Source organism: Pipistrellus hanaki (genome assembly GCF_964339955.1).
Source record: "Pipistrellus hanaki genome assembly, chromosome: 3".
Lineage (NCBI taxonomy): Eukaryota > Metazoa > Chordata > Mammalia > Chiroptera > Vespertilionidae > Pipistrellus > Pipistrellus hanaki.
This window is the reverse complement of record NC_140505.1, coordinates 167,340,563-167,364,632: the sequence shown is the minus strand read 5'-3', so window position 1 is coordinate 167,364,632 and position 24,070 is coordinate 167,340,563. Positions and strand designations below refer to the sequence as shown.

Genomic DNA, 24,070 nt, shown 5'->3' with positions numbered 1-24,070 from the left:
ATCTCAGGATCTCTATGTCTAAGACATAGATTTCCAGCTAAATTTCCAACATTTGTTCCTAAGTAAACGACTAGTTTATTTTTATGGTCACTGACAGCATTTTGTATTAAATAAAAGCATTTGTAATTCAATCAGCCTCCACAAATGGATTGCATGGCATGCTGGGGAAATGAGAGCATGCAGAGTCAGAAAGCCAAACAGTCCGAGACAGGAATGGGCTTGTGATGGCCGCGAATGGGTCCCCCTCTGGGACCTGTGACTCCACAGGTGCTTTCCCTGTTGAGTTTTTGATGAAACTGAAGGGACTGAGACATGGGACTTCATCCTGAACCTGTCACAAGCAGAGAGAATTTTCTGAACAGCCTGAGCACTATCCCTCCCACACCATGCATGCTTCTATTATTATTTTGTTGGTCAGAAGAAAACTAAAATCTGAATAAAAACAGAAAAGAGAAAGGGGAAAGAGAACAATTTGCAAATATAAGAATGTGTTATATCAGATACGCTTCATATGAGGATATATACATAGTCATCACCTGAAAATTGCACACTTTAAAAGTGTTAAGATTCCACTTTAAATCTACTAAACGTGAGAAGTTTGATGTTATGAAACCCCTGGAGACAGGCTCTGGGGACCCTTGTCGATGACACACTGCACTGGTCCCAGCCCCTTGGAGAACAAGCAGTGAATAACAACAACTTTTAAACAACAACTTTTAAACAAATCATACCCTTTTGTTGATAGTACCATTTTAAGAGAAAAAAAATCTAAGAAAACAATCCAGTAAAATAAATAGATAGTCCTTAACAGTTCTATTTATAGAATTGTCGAAACTGGAAGTCACCTAGCCAGCCCCCAACATGAGATTTGCTAAACGAACTCGGAGAACATGACTATAAAGGAATACACTGTAGCTTTAGGACCATTTGTGGGGTCGCTTATTATTTCTTCTGTAGGTAGTACGGGGTCTTGTGGATCATGCTCAGGACTACCAGTATTATTTGAAAGACAGATAGGAGCCTGCCCAGCCAGTGTGGCTCAATGATTGACCATATGATTGAGTGTTGACCTATGAACCAGGAGATCATGGTTCGATTCCCAGTTAGGGCATCTGCCCAGGTTGCTGGCTCATTCCCAGTAGGGGATGTGCAGGAGGCAGCCGATCAATGATTCTTTCTCATCGTTGATGTTTCTCTCTCCCTCTCCCTTTCTCTCTGAAATCAATAAAAATATTTTTTTAAAAGACAGACAGGTAGGAGCCACCAGGGTTGAAGCAGAAGGTTGGCTGACAAGGCAGAGATGGAAAGTGGATGTGGGCAGTCGGCATGGCTGGCACCTGAAAGCAGTAGTGGTGACTTGAACTAAGATAGGGTCAGCAGGGAGGAAGGGGTGAGTCAAGGAATATTTAGAAGACAGTCTATAAGGTGACTGATTAGATGTTGGATAAGAGCGAGAGAGCTGTGAAGCGTGACTCCCAGGTTTCTGGCCCAATCAGCTGGGCATTTACTGAACAGTGATATATACCATGAGGGCTTTCGGGGCTCAATGTGTGGTGCCCGTATGTCATGCTGGAGGACGTGTCTGGAGAGAACTGAGGTCCCGAGGTGGGGAGAAATGCCTGTCTGGAGTGGATCCTTCATAGACAAGCTTGTGGGAGTCCTGGGAGTAGATGAGAGCACCAGAAAGAAAGCTAAAGCTCTGGGAGCCGGACTGTGGGAGGGTTGGAGGAGGAGGAGCAGAGGTGAGAAGAGAAGCAGGAAAAATCAGAATCCGAAACCATGCAGTTCTGAGGGGAGGTAGTGATTCCCAATGGTGAATGCTGCTGAGAGAGCAGGCACGGTCCCCAGGCGCCACCGCTGCTCTCTGGCTTTGACACTAGGTCAGCGGCCTGAGCAAGAGCAAGAGCAGTTTGGAGAAGGATTTGGAGTGGAGACCAGACTGAGTGCCCTGAGGAGTGGAGGGGAGAAAAGGGATGATAGCAGAGTAGGACAGCTCCTCAGAGACTTTTTCAGCTACAATGGGAGAGAAACAGGAATATCTAGAGGGGAAGGTGAAGACGGAGTGTGTGTGTGTGTGCACGCATGCATGTGCGTGGAAGACAAGAAAAACTAGAAACTGTTTAAATACTAAAGGGAAGAAATCCATAACTTGAAGCTGCTTAAATACTAAAAGGAAGAAACCCATAGAAAGATGTTGAAGATAAAACCATGAACTAGAGAGAGAGAGAAAAACGATAAGCTAGAAATGTCTGAATGAAGTGATGTCAACTGGAAAAAAAATTCCATACATATAAGTGTGACTTCATTAAACTTTTGTCTGTGCTTTAAGTGCAAAAATATTGAAGGAAAGCAAATAGTTTCCAGATTTTTTGAGACAGGTCTGTGAATAATTATCATGATCATAAGGGATCCCATCTATTGAGCACATATGATAGCAGGTATGGGCTGGTGCTTCTTCCCATCATCTCATTTAATCGTTGTAACAGCCCCGCCAAGTCTATGGCATTGTTGTCATTTGAGACAAAGATTATTTAACTAAGCCTTGAACTATGGCTCAAAATAGTTTACCTAAGTGCATGTAGCTTGAGAAAGAGAGGAACCATGATTCAAACTGGGGACTTCCTTGCTCCAGAACCCAAGCTCTTTTCTCTAAAAGTAAGGAAACTTATTAGATAAATTTGATCCCCTAAGCAACATCTCTATGTTCTTGGTCTTCAGACACTAGTAAAATTGACAAGCAACTTGCAACAGTTTTGTCCACTCTCACTACTATTTGAAACAAATAGCAAATGAAAGAATAGAATTTAGAATTCTCATATTAGGTGCTTGGATTTTCACATCCAGATCACCAATGTAAAATAGTATATGTTTAGTTTCTGGATTTGTGTGTGTGTGTGTGTGTGCGCGCGCCCGCACGTGTGCACGCACTTGCACATGTATGGATGCATGTACATTCATGTGTCACATGTGTGTATTCACCCAGAAGGGTATATAGGTGTTATGGGGCCGGAAGTTTATAATTTAGATGCAAATAATTCTAGGACTCCCAAGGGACTATGTAAGTGAAGGCGCCTGAAACTCACTAGCTTCATGACAAACCCACCTCTGTACGGGCATGCGTGTACATGAACTATGTATGTATGTGTGCAGATCTATGGAGGAGCCAACAAAAGCTAGAAGCACCTTTTACAGTTAGTACTAGTTATGTCTTTTCTGGGAAGACAAAGAAGATTTATCAAGAATTGAATGGGCCAAGAATTTCCCGAAAAGTGCCTTTTGAATTTGAGCCAGTGATCATTAGCTAACTTAGAGATACAGTGCTTTGGCTCATGCTCTTTACTTTCAACAAGCAAATAAATATAACATTTTTAAATATCTTCATTATTCCAGAGACCTCTTTGTTAGTACTACTTTTCAGATACGCCTCCATGAATATTTTCAGAGAAGAGGCCAGGTGCTGGCGGGATTAGGGGACTGTAGCGATGGGGAGAGGATGGGAAGCCATCTTGATTTATGTAGAAGATGGTTGTAGATGGGACACATGGTCAGGGTGCTCCAGAAGCCAAAGCTAAGAGCTAAAGTGCATGAGACTGTAGGGCAGCCAGATTCTAGCTCATCAGAACTTTCTATCAGCTAGAGCTGTCCAAAATGGCTTGCTTATCTCGTGGCCAGCTTCCCGTCACTGGAAATTCTCCTCCAAAGCTACTTCTTGGCAGGGGAAGGGGGGCAAAGGGCTTTTAATGAACACAAGTTCGAGTCATTATAGGAAACCTCTAGAACAGTGGTCGGCAAACTCATTAGTCAACAGAGCCAAATATCAACAGTACAACGATTGGAATTTCTTTGGAGAGCCAATTGTTTTAAGCTTGAACTTCCTCTAATGCCACTTCTTCAAAATGGACTCGCCCAGGCCGTGGTATTTTGTGGAAGAGCCACACTCAAGGGGCCAAAGAACCACATGTGGCTGGAGAGCCGCAGTTTGCCAACCACGGCTCTAGAATCCTCTCCCGGTCTAAGACTCCAAGCAGTTATCGGGAGCGTTTCTCAGCAGGTTGTTATTACTGCCAGTCATGCACACACAGGGCATGCATTTAGTTGGGTCCCCATAGCAGTGACATGTTTGTGCTAAGCCTGACACATTCCCTAGCCGAGCCCTGGTTGCTGAGGAAACATGGATGGATGGGTGGATGGATCTAGTTGTGGCCATACTTCATCATGTTAGGCTTCACTTTTTTCCTGGCCTGGAACCTGGGACCTCAGGCTCTTGCTCCCACCCACTAGCCAGCTGTCACAGGTGGTGCCGATGAATGTTATCTTACTGGTTCTCACAACAGGCGTGCAGTTTAGGTGAGGAACTAGCCAAGTTCCGCTTGGCTCTCTCCTCTGCCTGCTTGCTCCTGCCCACTCAGAGATGAACCTCGGCTGCCTGGCTCCCTTTGCCAGCTTTGGGGTGAGAGGCTGAAGTTAAGACCAGGGCTAAAGGTCACCTGGGCAGGACAGAGCACAGGTCAGCCCCACCGTGGGCTTAGCCCACCATGAGGGCGAGGTGTCCAGAAGAGGCCACGAATGAGTAAATGGCCTCAGTTAACCTTTGCCCTTTCTGAAAAACAGAGACTAACTGACCGTGACCCAGGCACCCCTCCTTGGTTCAATATGTGAACTATTACTATAGTAATATCAATAATAATGATAGTAATAATGATGGTGGTGGTGGTGGTGACAGCAGTGGTCACAGCCACAGCTAGTGTTTGCTGCGTTCTGTTTGCCTGACGCTGTGACAAGCTCATTTCCTCATCCACTCCTCACAGTAATCCTGTGGGGAGGATGAAGCTGAGTGAGGCCTTAGGGGTGTTACAGGATGAGCCTGAGGCACCAGCCTGGCCGCACAGCGGAGACTCTTCCCGGCCCATGTTACTGCCCTGCCTGCTCCTGCCTAGTCTTCAGCCACCTCACCTCCGAGCTTCTCCAGCCCCAGGCGTGACCCCAGGAAGAGGTCAGGGTGTAGCAGTGCACCAGCCCCTGCTCTAATGCTTCAAGACCCTCCTCTCATTGATTCCTCACAGCAACCTCTGGGTGGATGTTGTCTGCATTCTGCTGAGAAGTTCAGGGACTCGCTCAAGGTCACGTGGATGGTGGGCGAGCTGTCCAGCAGCCGTGTCTGCGGTCTGTGCCATCCTCCATGTCAGCCTTCCTCTCTAGACAACTAAATCAAACACCTCGCAGGTGCTATGTTTTTATTTCCTGGCTCCCCTTCAAAAAGGATGCACCAATTGCTGACCTTTTATTTTTAATGTTTTGTTTTCAGTGTTTTCTTTTTTCTTCTTCATGCTACTCAAATAAAGCAGCGCTCAAATCCACAGGATGAAACCCAGTGAGGTGTGAGGCCGTGTAAATTAAGAAAAGTTTAGGAAGTAGGGCCAGGTTGGCTTAGTGGTTGAGCATTGACCTTTGAACCAGGAAGTCATGGTTCGATTCCTGGTCAGGGCACATGCCCAGATTGAAGACTTGATCCCAGGTATGGTACGTGCAGGAGGCAGCCAATCAATGATTCTTTCACATCATTGATGTTTCTACCTCTCTCCCTTCCTCTCTGAAATCAATAAAAAAATATTTTTTAAAGAAAAGTTTAGGAAGACATCACACTAAACAGAAACAGAATATTGATTAGTGACTTATTTTTGTAAGTGATTAAAATATGAAGTTTAAACTAGGACTGTAGTTTGGGCTCCATGTCCTCAGCTTATCGGAGACGACATTACCATGACTGCTGTGACTGCTCCGTGAGACTTCAGGGAGCTCCGCAGCCTTCCAGATCTCAAGCCCCATCACCTGTGCCAGGTGCTGCCTCCAGAGGTCTGGTTCAGGACTCTGCCGCGTCTTCTTGCCCGTTCACTGAAAGGAAATACCCAAGTGACCTGGTGACCTCAGCTCTTTAAAGTCGTTTGCCTTATTGAGTCATAATAGTAAATAGTGGCAGTAAGTTATGTTAATAACAACCAAACTCAAAGGTAGAGGAAGGACGAAAGCCAAAGCGAAGATGCTCGGGACTTCGGGAATCCCTCAGAATAGAATGTGATTTCTCAGGCTGAGTTTAAAATGAAAAAAAAAATATATATATATATATATATATCTACAGCCCAAAATATGCAGTTAAATTGTTAATGAAAGAGCCTGTTTAAAAGGGCTAAAATTAGAGCTAAAAGCCCATTGTTTGTTCCAGTTGTTGACTGCCCATCTGTGTGTGGAAGGGCGTGGGGGGACAGTCAGGGCTGTGGTATTTGAGAGATTAGTCACCCACCCCTGAGGGGCTTGGGGGCACCCACCTGCATTTTGAACTTGGATCTAAGTCAAAGGGGTGGGACAGGACCAGGACAGGTGTTCTTTTTCTAATTAACTTCTCAGTGGACATGTCAAATACCAAATATATCAGAACAAAGGGCCCCAGCTCCAGACAGCCCCCTCCGTCCTCAGCAAGGGGCTGACAACTGCAGGCGATTCTCTGGAAATTATGGGACCTTGGAGCAGTGCTGTGTTGCATTTTTAAAGGAGGGAAGCATCCCAGATGTGCCAGTTTTCTATACCATGGTCAGCAAACTGCATCTCGTGAGCCACATGCAGCTCTTTGGCTCCCTGAGTATGGCTTTTCCACAAAATACCACATGCGGGAGTGCACGTACAGTGTGATTGAAACTTCATGGCCCATGCGCAGAAGTCGGTTTTCGGCTCTCAAAAGAAATTTCAGTCGTTGTACTGTTGATATTTGGCTCTGTTGACTGAGTTTGCTGACCACTACTCTATACGATCTCTTCTGTACTTAGCAGCTGTGACCAGACAGTGAGTTTTTTTCATATTTATTCTCTTCCTACCTGGAATTGGGATGGGTAGAAAAGCATGGGAATTATGTATATGTGTGTGTGATGTTTTGTTTTGTTTTGTTTTGTTTTATTTTTGGGGGGAGGATGATTTCTCTGAAAAATCTCTGAGTTGTCATAGGGATATTAAAACTTTTCATTCTCAGTGACTTCCTAAATCTTTGAATTATCTGAAATGCAAGCAAAGATGGATGTGGAAAGAATGTTTTCACAAAAGGAATAGCAATTAATTAGGACAATTTAAATTTCAAATAAAGTCTGTGAAGCAGCCATTATGCAGCTACTGGAACAGTTCAATAATGTGGGAGGGAAAATGGGACACTAAACTATGATATGCTCGATTCTAATTTATAACTCTAGGTAGGGAATGGGGCTTTCCTCTTCATGATGAAATTATGGGTGGCTTTTGTTCTTCCTGGTTTTTGGCATTTTATAAAACGTTTTTTGGTATATTTCATAATTGAAAAGTTCTATTAAAAAATCACATGCTCTGACCTTCAGAGTTCCAAGCGGCACATCCCAAGTGTCCCCTGTGCCCTGGGAGGGTGGGAAGTGAGCCTGTCCTACTCACAGGACATGGTGAACTCAGGACAGTGCCACGCATACCGCCGAAGCTCAGTGAGCAGTGAGTAAAATATTCCCATTTCTGTACTTCTCTTTCCTCTCTCTTTCCAGGTGATGTGCTCTATGAACTCCTTCAGCATATTCTGAAGCAGAGGAAACCTCGGATTCTCTTTTCACCTTTCTTCCACCCCGGAAACTCGATCCACACCCAGCCGGAAGTCATACTGCACCAGAACCACGAGGAAGGTACCCGAGGAGGCTTGTCTTTCCTTGCCCGAGGCTTAGACAGATCCAAGAGGTCTCATTGTTAATTTGATAAGTGGTTCTTTTTGTGTGGTTCATTTTTTCATTCAACAAACCCATTATTGAGTGCTTACTTTGTATAAGATCCTGGGGGAAAGGCCAAGATGATTGAGATGGACTCTAGGCCAGTGGTCAGCAAACTCATTAATCAACAGAGCAAAGTATCAACAGTACAGCGATTGAAATTTTTCTTGAGAGCCAAATTTTTTAAACTTAAACTATATAGGTAGGTACATTGTTATTAACTTAAGGTACTCCTAAGCTGGCCTTTGCAAAAAAATCAAGGGACCAAAGAGCTGCATGTGGCTCGAGAGCCGCAGTTTGCCAACCACTGCTCTAGGCTCTATGCAACTCAGTGAAGAAAGGAGCAAGATATGTACATGTCATAGTAGGCATCATAAAGAGGTGGTGGGAGGGGAGATATGTCCGGTACCAGCAGTAGGTCAGCTCCATGCACGAGGCGGCTCTGGGGGGTTCCTTGGTGATCCAGCTGGATTAGATAAGCAGGGGTGATGTGGAGAACATTCCAAGCAGAGAGAATGGCATAGGACAGAAAGTAGTCAGAGGAATTGGGTTGTATAGCTTATCTTCCCTCCCCCTCACCTCCCCACAACCTTTTGTCGTGAGGAATCTTAAACATACCCCAAATAGAGAGAATAAACTAAATACAACCCTGTGAGCCATCGGCCTGCTTCCACAATGATCCACACTTGACCTTGGTAGAGCTACTCCAAGGAGGTCAGGTTGGAAGTAGGATGTGGAGGATTTGGATGGAGGACAGACAGTTAGGAGGAATCACTGAAAATGAGTGAGCAGAGGGGAATGAAAGCTGGAGGATGAAAAAAGACCCAAACCCTGTGAACTCTGTGGGGGAGCAGGGGGTTCTATTTTATGCACCAGAGGTGGTGTCTTACAGTGTGCTCAGTGTAAATGCTATTGCAGCCGCCCCAGGTGCTGCTCTCCTGTGAGTCACACCCATCACCAAAATCATCGATAGAAAACAGAACAGAAAACCAGACATTCACTGTGACCCTGGACATAGTCCAAAGCAGGCATAGGGGTCCCTGGCCGGTGTCGCTCAGGTGGTTGAATGTCATCCCATACATTGAAAGATTGCTGGTTCCATTCCTGGCAAGGGCACATGCCCAGGTTGTGGGCTCAATCCCTGGTAAGGGGCATACAAGTCGCAGTCAATTGATGCTACACTCTCACATCAATGTTTTTCTCTCTTTCCCTCTCTCTTCCTCTCTCTCTAAAAAGCAATTTTTAAAATCTTAAAAAAAAAAAAAAATCAGGCATATGGGCATGGAAATAGGTATAAAAATCTTACTTTGTGCACCGTTCCATTGTACGGCGATGCTCAGTGCCTCTGTGGAGCCTGCCTGCCCGGATGGGTTAGACAACAGATGTGGGGACACAAAGCAATACTTTTCACGTGGACCAGATTACTGGGGGACTAAAGCCTGGTCCCTCAGGGCATTTCCTTACATTGCTAGATCACCCCCAGGAGCAGGGCTAATGTCTTTGTTCTGTTATTGGCAAATTAAAAACACGGGGAGTTGTTTTCTTCATTAGCACTTCACAGAAGAGAGCCTGACTCCGGGCTTCTCCTCGCCTCTTCCTTGTGCCAAGTGCTTCCCAGCAGGTCCCTGGTTTTGTGATGTCTCTCTCATCCTTCCTTCCTCTAGTTTTCCCCTTGCTAAATTTAGCGGCTGGCCCCACCCGCAGTTGGGTTTCTTCGTTCTTCTGCTCTTCCTGCATGTACATTTCCGCCTGCATGGTAACCAGGAGGTGGGTTTACTGAAGCTTGACATTAAGGCGAGAATTATATTACCTTGCCTGCCTCTTCAGATACAAAGGGCGTGTGATGAGTGTTCCGCGCCCCCTCCCCCCATCTTTTTCTCATTACTTAAAAAAAAAAAAAAAATCCCATTTGGAATTTCTATTCCTTTTTTTTTTTTTTTTATTCCCCAAATGTGATTGGAGACTGATGGTCTGACCTCATCACAAATCCTTCCTCCTCTCCCCGTGGCCTGATTTGACTCATAAGTAGGTGTGCTTGTCATTGTTCTCATTTGCAGGAGCTAATCAATAGAGAAAGCTGGCTTACTCTCAGAGCTACTGTCAAACCCGGTAAATACAGATGTGCCCCTCCTAGGCTTTAATGAGCTGTTCTCTCAAGTGTGGTGGTGGTAGGGATGAGCTCAGTAGGTAAAAGAATGGAGCTAATGAGGCCAAGGTCAAGGGTCTCATCGCCCTGAGAGCCAGTTAGCTCTGCTGCAGACCCTGCTCTGGAAAGGACTGTGTTCTGAGACCACTCCTTAAAGCTATCAGCCAGGAAGCAAGAGCTGAGAGTACATACCCTCTCCTCCGCCCGGGCAGACGGAGGGCATGCTCTCAGATGGACAGGGGTTCACACAGGAAAAGAAGCTTAGGTCTTTATCAGGTGTCAGCAGATGAGAAGAGCTGTACAAGACCCAGAGGTGAGAGGAAGAGGCTGCTGCCCCCAGACTTCCAGATCTATCAGTGCCCTTGGTGACGAAGGAGAAGGAACCGACTAGAGTTCCCTGCCCCCACCTGCCTCCCACCCCTTTTCCTCTCTCCTCCACCAGCAAGAAGAAATATCCAGCTCGACAGGAACTATCTCTGGAATCAATACTGTGATATTTGCTTGTGACTAGTAGCACATTAATATGGGCATATGTTAACATACAGAGAGATCTGGCCCCGAGAACAAGTAGTTCGGTAAAGTGAAATTAAGCATAGCAAATATTGTGTGCCCAGTGATTTATCTTACCTCTTGGGGTACAGTGCCATGTGAAAGTGTGTAGCTCCTGACTTGGTGCAGAGAGATGTGACAGAATGGAAGGGGAACCAGTGTTTCAGACGGGGCTCAGCTCAGCCCCTGGATAGGCTGGCTCCGGGGAGGGGGGGAGGGGTGTGTGCAGAGTGATGTGCAATCACAAAGCTTCATTCAGCCCCCCTGTGCTTCACCTCATCCCTGCCACCATCTTACCCAGTTTGCACATTCATGGCATACTGGGAATTTATCTCCCAACACAAAGGTTTCATTTTTAATCCAGAGCAGTTCCCTGCAAATATCCCATCCAGGTACATTGCATTGAAATCCTGTCACACACACCACCACCCCCACCCTCCCAGCAGCCACACTGCAGTCCCATAAGCTAGGATACTGGTGTTAGCTCAGAGGCCCCCTCCAGGCTCTGACAGGAGAGGAAGGTGATCTTACTAATTCAAACTTTTTTTAAAAAACATTTGTCTTCTCTATGTCTGTTCTGAAATTGTCCTGTGTTGGGCAAAGCAGTCCTCAGATCACCACCTTAAGTGTAGGAGAACCTGCATCCCACTCTTTTTCCTTATTTGTTTATGGGACGGGAGTGCAATATTATATTATCGGGTAACCTTATAAATTTTCATTCCTACTGAGGCATTTTATGACAACGAAATGGGATTCTAACAAGTAAGCAAAGGCAATAGGTATAAGCCAGAATCATTTTGACAAACTGGGACACATGGTCAGCTGAGATAAAAATTTCTGAAGAATGATGTTGGAAGTCAGGCAACCAGGTTCTAACCCATATTCTTCCAGAACAATCATAAGGGCCACGTTTCTCTCTCTCTCTCTTTTTTTTTTTTGGCCCTCAGTTGTAAGATAGGAGATTAGACTAAATGATCTCAGATCTTTCAGCTCTCAACTCCTCACATTCTATCCATGGCGTGAGCCTCACTGGGTGCTATGAAGATGAATAGGGTGCATTCCCTATCTTCAGGGAAAAGGACAACTAAAATCTAGAAAATCCTAACAGTGTCCTGCCTGGTGTTGCTCAGAAATAGCTAAATATCTCTTCTAGATTCCTTTTCTTTTATTGTTGTGACCCATTCAATCTGCATAATATGAATTAGATAGTTACGTAGGAAGAAGACAAAATAAGCAATGATACTACTTCTTTTACCAAAACCAGGAGGCAAAACATCTTTAGAAATTTCAGACCAGCAAATGATGTTGGCCTGGACATGCACAAGTCTCTAGGGAGAAGGAATGAGATCTATGCTTATTCTTTTAATCCTCACCTAAGGATGTTTTCATTTATTCTAGAGAGAAAGGAAGAGAGGGAAGAAGAAAGGGAGGGGGGGGAGGAGGGAGAGAGGGATGGAGGGAGGGAGGGAGGGAGAGAGAAAGAGAGAGAGAGAGAGAGAGAGAGAGAGAGAGAGACTTCAATTGGCTACCACCTGTATGCATCCTGATTGGGGATTGAACCCACAACCTAGGTATGTGCCCTGACCAGGAATCGAACCCTCAACCTTTTCGTGTGCGGATGACGCTCCAACCAGTTGAGCCACCGGCAGGGAAGTGTCTATGTTTCCTCAGTGTTCTTCTCCCACCATCTCTTTGGGGGGCCCCCCTGTAGTTTCATCCCTTCCGTTCCACCCTTTCCTATGCCCCATCTAAGAGACTGGGAGGTGATTCTCAGTCACTTTCATTTGAAAATATTCGCACGTGCAGGGCTGTGATGGTTTCTGCAGCAGGGCAGGCAGCTTTAAGGTGACAGTTGTGCTCTGGGGCAGCTTTTTGCCCCCAGGTGGACATGGAAAGTGGAAGTGAAGATGAGAAAAGTCAAGTGTCAAAATACTGTTTTCTCAGTTCTTACCACCACACAGGGGAAGAGAGGAGAGAAATCGTGTCTTTGATGGGGGGCAGCGTGGGTGGCCCGCATTCTGGGATGGCCCACAGCAGTTTTATTTATAGGGCTGCTTTATTAATGGAAACATCACCTCTCCCCCAACGCCAGCCACCAGGCCCAAGTGCCCAAAGACTGTTCTGGAGGAAGGAAATCTTAAACAAGTTTAATGAAATAATTAAAGAAGTTGAGGTATATGAATCTGCTTTATAAGAACAAAATAAAAGCTATCATTTATTGGGTCCTTTTTTGCATGTCAGACCCTGTTCGAAGCTCTTCCATGTTTAAATCATTTGATCTTCACACTCAGCCTTTCAAGAAGGTAATATTATTCTCATTTTACAGATGAGGAATTCGAGGCTAGAGCAGTAAAGTGACTGCAAAGAAGCAAAGCTAAGATTTAACCCCAGGCCCACACGCCTCCAATACCTGCACTCATCCGCAGCATGACTGAGCCACAAAAATAATGTTCTCATTATTTATTATTATTGTTGTTGTTGTTGCTATTTTGCAAGCACTCTAAACGTGGAACAAATGAATGGACGTGTAGAGATTAGGATGCCAGGTCAGGTCCCCTAGCTGGGTACCTTGTGGCCAGTCCCAGCACGTCTGCTTATACATTCTCTGCTTCATAGTACTTGAAACTGCCAAATCTAAGTAAAAATAAAAAGTCAAAGATAACTTTTGAGACACCAGTGAAAGTCCTCAGTTCATGATATGAAAAACGCAGACTAACTTGGATGCATTAACCCACATGTGTCAAACACAAGGCCCGCGGGCCAAATCCAGCCCGCCAGGCCTTGCAATGTGGCCCGCACCGCGCTGTCATCACTGCACTCCGCTGTCAGTTTATGACATTGTCAGTTTATGACTGTTCAGTAAACCATTCGGCCCGAGATTTAGGCTAGATTTTAGATTTTGGCCCCTTCTCTGATTGAGTTCGACACCCCTACGATTAACCCATAGAGAGCGTTGAACGCCTCAGGACTTAGCCCAGGGAACATCCCCAGCCTGTGAGGAATGTGGGCTCTGAGTCAGGCACTGGCTTCCGAGAGCTGGAGAGCTGCTGAGCCCTGGGGAGCCAGCCCCTCCGGACAGCTGCCGAGTGGGCAGCAGGGCACGTGAGGCCTTTAGCTGCTCGGGCCACATCCTATTACTGGTGGTTGCGAAAAGCATCCCCACGTCTCTAGTCTTGCTGGGATCCTGTTGATGACTGAAGTGTCAAGGAGGCTGTTGGCTGGGGTCTGGCGACTCTGTAATCCGTGTTAACTGTGGTGGAGCCAAAGAGCATCACCGTGTGTCTGCACTCTGGATCCTGACCAGCTGCTCAGATCCCAGCTCCCAGTTTACCAGTGGGGAGACTTCAGGCAAGTTACACAACTTCCTGGTGTCTTAGTTTCCATCTGTAAAATAAGGAAAATACACCTAGCAAATATGATTGATATAAGAAAGGATCGAGTTAGTATGGAAAATGCCCTTAGAACAGCATCTGTCACATAGCAGGCATTCAATAAATGCTACTTGTTACCATGATTTGACATTTTTTTGCCACTATTTGATTGGGTTTTTTCTTTTCTTTTTTAAACTTAAAATTGTAGTTGTGGTAAAATATACATAACGCTTACCATCTTAACCACATGTAAGTAAGTGTTCAGTAGTGTTAAGCATATTCACGGTGTTGTGCAGTGGTTGGCTGTTTGATGTCTGACATTCAATTCCAATGTTCTTAACCAATCCCCTTATCACCTCCACATGCTCTTTGTGTAAACACCGCATTTGTGCATTCCGGACCTAAGAAGGGCCTTTTCCCTACCCAGGCCATTCTCCTAGAATCCCTGCATGGATTATCTGGGCACCATGTGTAATATTATTTCTAGGGTAAAATACATTTGAAGTCCCAGCCTTCATTGCTTTCAGGACACAGCCCACTTTGAGAATGAGTTCTGTGTGTTCTCTGTGACGTCACAGTCCCTGGCACGTGGTAGGTCCTCTGACCCTTCGGGGCCTGTTGATCTCCTGGGTCTCCTCTCACATGTAAGAGCTCTAAGAGGAACCTTTTTATGCTCCTCCTTTCAATTCTGGGATTCTGGGATCTGACAGGAGGTCATGAGGTTCCACCAGAGGAAGAACAGGCCCAGATCTTGACTTCCTGTCATTCCCCGGGGAACCAGCTCACAGCATTTTTTTCCCCTTACCAGGCCGAATTCCCCTCTTGCCTAACTCCTTTTCCCTGCTTTGCTTCCTATATCTCAGGGTCTAGGGCAGCATGACCTTTTACTCTCTGACCTTTGTCCCCTGATGCAGCCCTGGATTGCGATGGGGAAGTGTGGAGCCCCTGGGTGGTGCAGAGAGCCTCTTGCCAATGGTCTAGACTCAGCCTACTTCAGGGAGGACCCACTCCCTTCCCTGCCTCCTCTGGCATCCTGCAATGGTAGAGGCTGCTCTTCGCCCCAGGGCTAGCTGGCTCTCTGCAGCCACAAGTTTTAGGGGACAGGTGATCCCTCAGATGCCTGAATAACTCTCACAAAGTGGTCTGGAAGTCTTCAAGAAACTTCCTCTTACCACTAGGGAAATGCCATCTGATGGTTTTAGATAAGGGCACCCGGAGCCTTGCGGGTTCACTTCCTGAGAAGGAGGGCCGCATTTGACGTTATCTTGTTCTTTCCTCTTTCCAGCCCTCCTCTGCCTTATCTGTGTGCCACCCTGACCCCATCCCTGTAAATGATTTACAAGGTGTACACCCACAGGTCTAACAGACTCGTTTGAAATCTGATCCCTTGATCTCCTCATTTACGTCTTTTGTGGCGCTTTATTGAGACCGAGGGAGACTCCTTCCACTACCAAGCATGTCAAACTCACAGTCAGCGGCCTGCCAGCTGTGTGTTGGGACATGCTTGCAGTCTACACCACCTGCCTGCAAAGGGCAAAAGCAGCAGCATACAGCCCAGAGCACCTCCACAGCTCACAGACCTGCTTCTGTCCTCTGTACTGAGCCCCTGGCAGAGGTGGCCTGTTCGAAGGCCTTCTACCCACAATCATGAAATTGAAACCTGAGTCCTGCAAGTTATTATACCTATGTTGCTTCTTTCGGTTCCTTTCACCAAATGCTTATAAAATCCAAGGAGCTTACTTATTGTGTATGACCTCCAACCTCTGTGGGTCATGCACTGCAAACTTGGACATTTTTAGTCTCGGGCATTCAGTAGCACTGGCAACTTATTGAGATGAATAGACTGAAATTGACAGGCAAAGGGTCAGTGGAAAGCCTCAGCTGAAACTCTTGGGAAAGGAGAAGGGGATGAGGGCTGTATTCATTTTCTAGGGCTACCATAACAAAGAACCACAGATAATTGATTTAAACAACATGGATTTATTATCTCACAGTTCTGGAGGCTGGAAGTCCAAGATCAAGGAGGTATGAGCAGAATTGCACCATGAGGGAGACTCTGTCATGCACCCTCTTCTGGCTTCTGGTGGTTTGCTGGCAATCCTTGGCTTCATCTTCACATGGCATACTCCCCGTGTGCATTCACTCTATTCAGCACCTGCAGTCTGTTGATGTGTGTGTATTTTTAAATATATATATTTTATTGATTTTTCCAGAGGAAGGGAGAGGGATCGAGAGTTAGAAACATCAATGAGAGAGAAACATCAATCAGTTGCCTCTTCACACCCCCTACTGGGGATGTGCCCGCAACCAAGGTACATGCCCTTTACCGGAATCGAACCTGGGACTTTTCAGTCTGCAGGCAAACACTCTACCCACTGGTTGTTGTGAAAAACATTCCCTCATCTCTAGTCTCACTGGGATCCAAACCGGTTTAAGCTATGGGTGTGTATTTTTATGGGTCTTTTAAATTATTATATTCTGAGAGTAAGGGCCACGTTTTCTTGCTCTTTGCATATTCTGCATCTAAGACACTACTTGAAATATACTTGACATCACACAAGGTTCTTTGATTTAACTTATAGTTTTGTAATCACTATGGGGCAACATCATGCAGTGTGTGTGTGTGTGTGTGTGTGTGTGTGTGTGTCCAAATTCCCCTTTTCATAAGGACACCAGTCACATTGGATTAGGGCCCCACCCTATGACCTTACCTTAACTAATTACACCTGCAATGACCCATTTCCAAAAAGGTCACATTCTGAGGTACTGGGATTGGGGCTTCAGAATATGAATTTTCTTTGTGTGGGGGAAGCACAGTTCAACGCATAACAGGTGTTGCAGCACCTAAGTGTGTACACGGAATGTGTTTTGAGTTCTACCTCAAGCCCTAGACCCTTTAGTCTCCATATAGCTCTTTATGGTTCCCATGAATCTTTTACAAAATTGTGCTGGGAATGGTCCCTTCTGAAAGAATGTGGAACGGGAGACTGAGGCTGATGAGAGAGGCTGACCTGCCGGGCCTGTTGATTTGCATCTCCCTAACTTCTTATCATCATCCATGGCCTCGGGGAAAGCGTGCTGGTGGACGTATGATCCTGTGTGTGAGGTATGAACTTGATCTTAGCCTTTGTTCTACTCTGGAGATTTTCCAGTCAAAACCCACGACTTTAACCAAAGGCAATTTGTTTTTGTTCTGTTTATTTTTTTTAGGTTTACTAGTATTCATTATTTATAACATAATTAAATTGGGTCAACTTTTAGTGAATTTTAAATAGAGAAACTTTTCTAATAGGTAAAAAGAAAGAGGAGAGCCCTAAGGGTTGGAGCATCAGCCCTTAGACTAAAGGGTCCTGGGTTCGATTCCCATCAAGGGCACCTTCCTTGGTTGCAAGCTCAATCCCCAGTCCTGGTCAAGGCACATAAGGGAGGCAACCAATTGACCAAACATTGATGTTTCTCTCTCTCTCTGTCTCTCCTCCCTTCCACTCTCTGAAAATCAATGGGAAAAAATATCCTCAAATGAGGATTAACAAACAACCCCCCCCCCCCAAAAAAAAAGAGAAAAGAAATCAGACCTTTTTTTTTTGTAATCATCATATTTACTTCTATGTTGATTTTGTAATCATCATATTTTGGGCTGTTTGGTAGTGAGAAGGGATTATATCTGTCTACTGGTACAAAGAGAAAGGTTTGGGATCAGAAAACACTTTCAACCAGAATGGGTTCTCTACCAGTCCTTGGTCTTTTTCCCCCTTCCCTCTTCCTTCCATGCCCACACTAATTATGTGTGGCTTTCCCTCCCTCTTCCTCATGCATTTCCCTCCCATATCAAGACCTTCAGACAGAGGGCAACGTGGATAATTTCCCAGTTTTCCAGATGGGCAGTTCACCAAGAACAAACCCAGACATCAAGGCCAGACCAAAAAAAAAAAAATCTTCTTGTTTTAGACAGAAGACTCCTACATCTGGGGGATTTAATGCACCCACTGTCCGCTCAGTGCATTTCCTGTGTCCGGAGCTTCTCTGCCTGCCGGCTCTGGTCTCCTAAGTTTCCATAGCCCGCTGCCAACTTATAATAACAGAGGCCGCGGGCAGCAGGGCAGGAACGCCGTCGCCCTCTCCGTCCGTGGGTGCGTGCTTTGCAAACTGAAACAAAAGCTTGGAAGACCTCGTTGCAGGCCTCTCAGCCTTGACAGTGGTTGCGCCCAGGCCACCCGTTCGTTGCCTGGAGTTAAAACCCTCGGATCCAGTTCTCTACCATTAATGTTATCAACTTCACCAAGTACTTCCTCTCTGAGTGCTGTGTGCAGGGAGAGAAATAAATCATGCTCCACCGAGTCCGGTTCCTGCCAGATCCTGAGTCAAAAGTAAAATTTGAGTTGATTATCCAGAGCACTATCTCCCTCCTTTATTGTTCCCAGTGATCTGGGCAGGAACGGAGAGTGAAATCTCTCCAGGACATTACATCAGTTCCTCTTTTACCCTTGGCATGAAAGCTCTTCCTCTCATAGTCCTCCCAGACTTCCTAAGGCTTGCCCTGCGTGCACACCCATACGCTGAGCCTTGAAGCCCGGGACATCAAAGGAAGCTTGTAGGTAACCAGACTACTGGCCAGTGCCTGTGTCATTTTGCAATTTGTAAGACGGGAAATGGATTCAGGAAATAGGATTTTTCAACACATGGCCTTCATCATCCTTAAGTATTTTTAAAACCTTAATAAGCTTTTAAGGAAAGGCAGACATTCTGTAAATGGCATTTAGAAGAAAAGATATGAAACTTCAAAATGCAGCGATCTTAAATACTTGCTCACGATGGCCGTGTTCTGTGACAAATGACAAGTGTTCATGGTTAGCAGAATCAAGATCCATATTAGCTATGAAAAGAATCATCCCCAAAAGATTACAGGTCATTTATATCATACTAATAATCTCAGCTATTAAAGTTAATACCATGGGTCCAGCCAGAACCTTGAAAGCATTTATTTGCATTTGGGTTCAAGTGACGAAGTTAGTACTTGTCATCCCAACCTGTATCATTGCAAGATTGATTAAGCACTTAAAAAAACAACAAAACACCTTTTTATAGTGGCAAATATCAAACTGATACAAAAGTGGGGAGAATTATACTGTATAGTGAACCACCATGCACCTATCACCAGCTTTAAGGATCACGCGTGGCCATTCTTGTTTCCTCTGTGTCCCAGGTACACTCTGATTCACCTTCCAGATTATTGTAAAGCAAATCCCAGGTATATAATTTCATCTGTAGATATATCAGCACAGGTCTGAAATGATAAGGACCTCTTATAAAATCATACAGAGTTATTATATCGCCTAAAAACTAATAGATCTTCAGTATCACCAAATATCCTGTTAATGTTCACATTTCCCCAACTATCTCATCAATGTTTCTAAGTTTGAATCAGAATCCAAGCAAGTATGTAGAGACTATGTGTTATGTTATACTGATGCCCGGGACATGGATTCATGCACATTGAAAGGAAATTAATTAGAAGGTGGCCGGCAGGGTGGGACTAGGCTAGATGGGCCGGACACACCCTGGAGCCAATCTTCTGCGGTCTCTCCTTGGAGTGGTGCCAGGGCTCAAAGGGTATATATGGAGTGAGCAAGGTCCCTTTGGCAGGTGGGGGTTTCTCGGCCTGGCCTGCGCTCTCTGACATCCGCTGAGGGATCCCGTTTGCAAGAGGGCAGTTCTCAGGTGATGCACCCCAGAATCAGGTTTCCTCCTCTCTGATTCAGGGTGTATCACCCGAGAATTGCAGCTGCCAAGTCACTGCAGCTTGGCAGCTCCTGTGTTGAGCATCTGCCCCCTGGTGGTCAATGCACGTCATAGCTACCGGTTGGAGTGTCTGCCCCCTGGTGGTCATTGTGCATTATAGCTACCAGTCAGGTGGTCGAGTGGTCACATGGTCATGTAGGCTTTTACTAGTGTGTGTAGATAGATAGATAGATAGATAGATAGATAGATAGATAGATAGATAGATTGATTCCTCCAAAAGATGTTGATTTTTATTCTAACAGTCACTTTGAATTTGTTGAGTCTTGATCTTACATTTAGTTAGGACAGATATGCTTCAGGTTAGCCTTTAGCCCTTTGTCCTAGAGCACTATCCTTACTCATAAGGTGTGGCCATTCTGGGTTAATACACAGCCTGAGATGCTTACAGAGCTTTTTAATCAAACTTGAAATCCAAATTCTGTCTTCAACACAGTGGCCAGTAGCTGAGATTTCTGCTCCTGAGATTTCTGCTCCTATCTTTCAATCATCCAGCTGTTGCTTTCCACTGAGCTCCTTAGAGAGTTTCCCCAGCACATGTGCTATTCAGAGCACACGTTAAAGATTTGAGGAAACTTTATGTGCCAGTTTAGTGATATTCCCTTTGAAGCTCTCTTTATGAGACTTGCTCTCAATTTTTTGCCATTCTGGCAGCCATACCTGAATCCCTGACACCTCAAGCAACTTTCGAGTCATTTTCTGCCTGCCCTACATTACATGGACATCCTCCTGGCAAAAGCTCTGCAAACTGGTATCTCACTCTGTGCAGTTATCTTCTTTCAAGAGTGAAATCCCTGTCAGTTTTTTCCATTACCTTCAGATAACTTTTAGAAATTCTATCCAGATTCTATTATTTCTACGTGCAGGAACATTAGTTCAATACAAGCTACTCTGCCATTATTGAAACTGGAATCCCCTTCTTCGTTAGAAAAATTGTAACATATTGCCAAAACCGGTTTGGCTCAGCGGTAGAGCGTCGGTCTGTGGACTGAGAGGTCCCAGGTTCGATTCCGGTCAAGGGCATGTACATTGGTTGCGGGCACATCCCCTACGGGGATGTGCAAGAGGCAGCTGGTCGATGTTTCTCTCTTATCGACGTTTCTAGCTCTCTATCCCTCTCTCATCCTCTCTGTAAGATCAATAAAATATATATTTTAAAAAAAAGAAAAATTGTAACATACCATAAATACTTTCTCTTGCTCTGCTTATCTAACCATAGAGCCGAGAGACCAGCACTTAGCAGAATATAGAGATGCTCCTCATTCCATTTTATAGCCACATAGTCCTCCACTGTTCAGAGGTGTACTATAACTTACTAAGCCAGTCGCCTTCTGGTAGCTATGCCAATGAGACCGTTCTGGGAATAGATATGGCCAGAAAAACTTCACGAGGATGAGTGCGGGGCCCTATAGAAAGCTCCATTTTCATAGATGGATTTATCTCCTTCCTATTCTTAGCAGGGACTCAAAGCCAAATGTATGCTAGCTCCTCTCTCCACCCAGCCTACAGAATTACTTCTGTTGCCGCTCTGTGCAGACTTCTGGGTTGTCCTTGCTCACACGTGACCAGCTCGAAAGTTCAAGTGGGATGGGGTGGGGGTATGTTACTCCTTTTTACTGACCTCTGCCTGTCTTTAAGCACCTGTGGGTAGGGTCTGCGCACTCAGAAACAGAGTGATCCTAATTGTTCTTTCAAGTACAATCAGATTGTCATTCTGTACATTAGCCCCACTCTTCATGCTCAGAGCAGGTTAGGTGTTACCTCCTCCCCCAGTTTGTATATAGAAAAGTGGTAGATAATGCAATTGATGCATGGGTTCTAGAATCTGATTGGAATCTGGTTCTAATCCCCTTAACTGGCTCTGGGACCTTAGGTAAATTGCTTACCTCCTCTATGCCTCCATTTTTTCACCTATGAAGTCGGATTAAGGTATTTAGTAGCTGCCACTTAGGAGTGTTGTAAATTTTCAATAGCATAATGCAGAAGCTAGGATATAATAATTGCTTTACTATTATTATTATTATTGTTGTTGTTATTATTAAATACCCATAACTCCTAGAGATAGAGAAAATGAAAATTTGTGTATGGAAACGTAAGTCCGGGAAAGCATCTAGAGAGAAACCCTTAAGGACCCTGAAAGCCACATGCAGAGCCAAAAGTAAAGAATGAAAGTTTGGCCTCCTCGTGTTGGTAAGCCACGAGCAGGTGATTAATGGAATGTTTGTAGACATTCTTAGCTGTCTAGTGGCAGGGAAAGAATTCTAACTATGCGCACTTGAAGTTTTTCTAAACTGGGGGGGTGAGAAGGGGAGGAGGGGGACAGCCCAGCATCCTGGGCAGAGAGCGGCTGCACTGCACACCTGCCTGCTCACTGTGGAGCTGCAGTGAGGTCCCTCCCCTCGCAGCTCACCGGGGGCTCTGATGGTCTCTCCCTCTGCCCCACAGATAACTGTGTCCAGAGGACCCCGAGGCCTTCCGTGGAGAACGTGCACCACAACCCTCCCACCATTGAACTGTTGCACCGCTCTAGGTCACCCATCACAACCAATCACCGGCCGTCTCCCGACCCAGAGCAGCGGCCCCTCCGCTCCCCCCTGGACAACATGATCCGCCGCCTCTCCCCGGCCGAGAGGGCCCAGGGACCAAGGCTCCACCAGGAAAACAACCACCAGGAGTCCTACCCCCTGTCGGTGTCTCCCCTGGAGAATAATCACTGCCCGCCGTCCTCCGAGTCCCACCAGAAGCCATCCAGCCCCCGGCAGGAGAGCACACGCGTGATCCAGCTGATGCCCAGCCCCATCATGCACCCTTTGATCTTGAACCCCCGGCACTCCGTGGATTTCAAACAGTCCAGGCTCTCCGAGGACGGGCTGCACAGGGAAGGGAAACCCATCAACCTGTCGCATCGGGAAGACCTGTACATGAACCACATCATGGTCTCCGTCTCCCCGCCCGAGGAGCACGCCATGCCCATCGGGAGGATAGCAGGTAAGCGGGTGCTCCTGTCTGCCGCCATGTCAGCCTCGGGCAGGCCTCACAGAGGCCCATTCCCTCCTGAGAACTTTGCAGCCAGCCTCACACCATCCCCAATTAGGTGCCCTCCAGGGCTCTGAGGGACTTCTGTCTGGATAAGGCAAAATCCCTAATGGGCTAGTTAATGAGCTGCCGGGACCAAGTGGTTAATGAGCCTCAGAAATGTTAAGGAACAAATGTCCTACATCCCACTTATAGGGAGAGTCACATCAGAGTCATGGCTAAGCGAAAACACTTAGAATAAAAGGTTTATGAGCATGTTAATGGCCCTGTCCTGAAGTTTCCAGCCGCTAATTAATAACCAGACACAGCATAAAGAACCTTTGTCTCAGGCGCAGGCCTGTAATCCACCCTGTGGGCAGTAGCTCAGCGCAGCCTTCACTTGGGAGGGGAAAGAGGGTGGTGTTGGAGGCAGGTGTTGGGTCATTGGGATGGAGGAAACCACTCTTGAATTCTTTTACAATGACAAGCCCAGATTTGTTTCCTAAGACAAGAAACCAGTAGGTATCTACACATGCATTTTTGCTCATCTTCCCCTAATTTACTTGAAGTCAGTCCAGAAGCTTAATCTTCCAACCGCTTGGCAAGATTAGCTCTTTGCCTAGAGCCGTGGTCAGCAAACTATGGCTCGAGAGCCACATGCGGCTCTTTGGCCCCTTGAGTGTGACTCTTCCATAAAATACCATTGCCTGGGCGAGTCTGTTTTGAAGAAGTGGCATTAGAAGAAGTTTAAGTTTGAAAAATTTGGCTCTCAAAAGAAATTTCAATCATTGTACTGTTGATATTTGGCTCTGTTGGCTGAGTTTGCCAACCATTGGCCTAGAGTGTCGTTCTATTCCCAAGACATTTGTTGAGCGCTGACTATGCGCAGATAAACACATTAGGAAGCAGGGGACACAGAGCTGATTTGACACTATTATTTCTTCAAGGAATTTAAAATGTAGTTGGAGAGACAGATGCGAAAAGCACTAACTAAGATATAAGGCAAAATGAAGTAAGTTCTATGTCCCAGTCATTGAGTGCACAAGCATTTATTCACTTATTTATTACTCACTCACTGTGTGCTGGGATAATTAAGTACTATGGAAGCAAAGCAGAGAGAAGGCACATTTTGACGGTAGGAATTGTGGCAGGCTTAGCAGGGAGGTAGCTCGATGCTGAAGATGATTTGTGTTTACTGGTGGGAGGAATGCATGGAAGAAGAAGGGGAGGGGTCTGCCTTCTCCTTCCTCCTCCTTCTCCTCCTGCTTCTCCTCCACCTCTTTTTCCATGAGCTAATGCACCAGGACCGTGGTCAGCAAACTGTGGCTCGAGAGCCACATGCGGCTCTTTGGCCCCTTGAGTGTGGCTCTTCCACAAAATACCACAGCCTGGGCGAGTCTATTTTGAAGAAGTGGCGTTAGAAGAAGTTT

The 24,070-nt window shown here is 45.8% G+C and overlaps 1 protein-coding gene across 3 annotated transcripts in view; it reads left to right on the top strand.

The window, feature by feature from the left end:
• ETV6 (ETS variant transcription factor 6) overlaps positions 1-24,070 on the top strand; it is a 223,976-nt gene that overhangs the window by 180,199 nt on the left and 19,707 nt on the right. For all 3 annotated transcript variants that reach the window (XM_084877636.1, XM_084877637.1, XM_084877635.1), the window contains 2 exons: positions 7,548-7,682; positions 22,071-22,613. In XM_084877636.1, the coding sequence (XP_084733762.1) occupies positions 7,548-7,682; positions 22,071-22,613 (678 nt within the window). The remainder of the gene's footprint in view (positions 1-7,547; positions 7,683-22,070; positions 22,614-24,070) is intronic.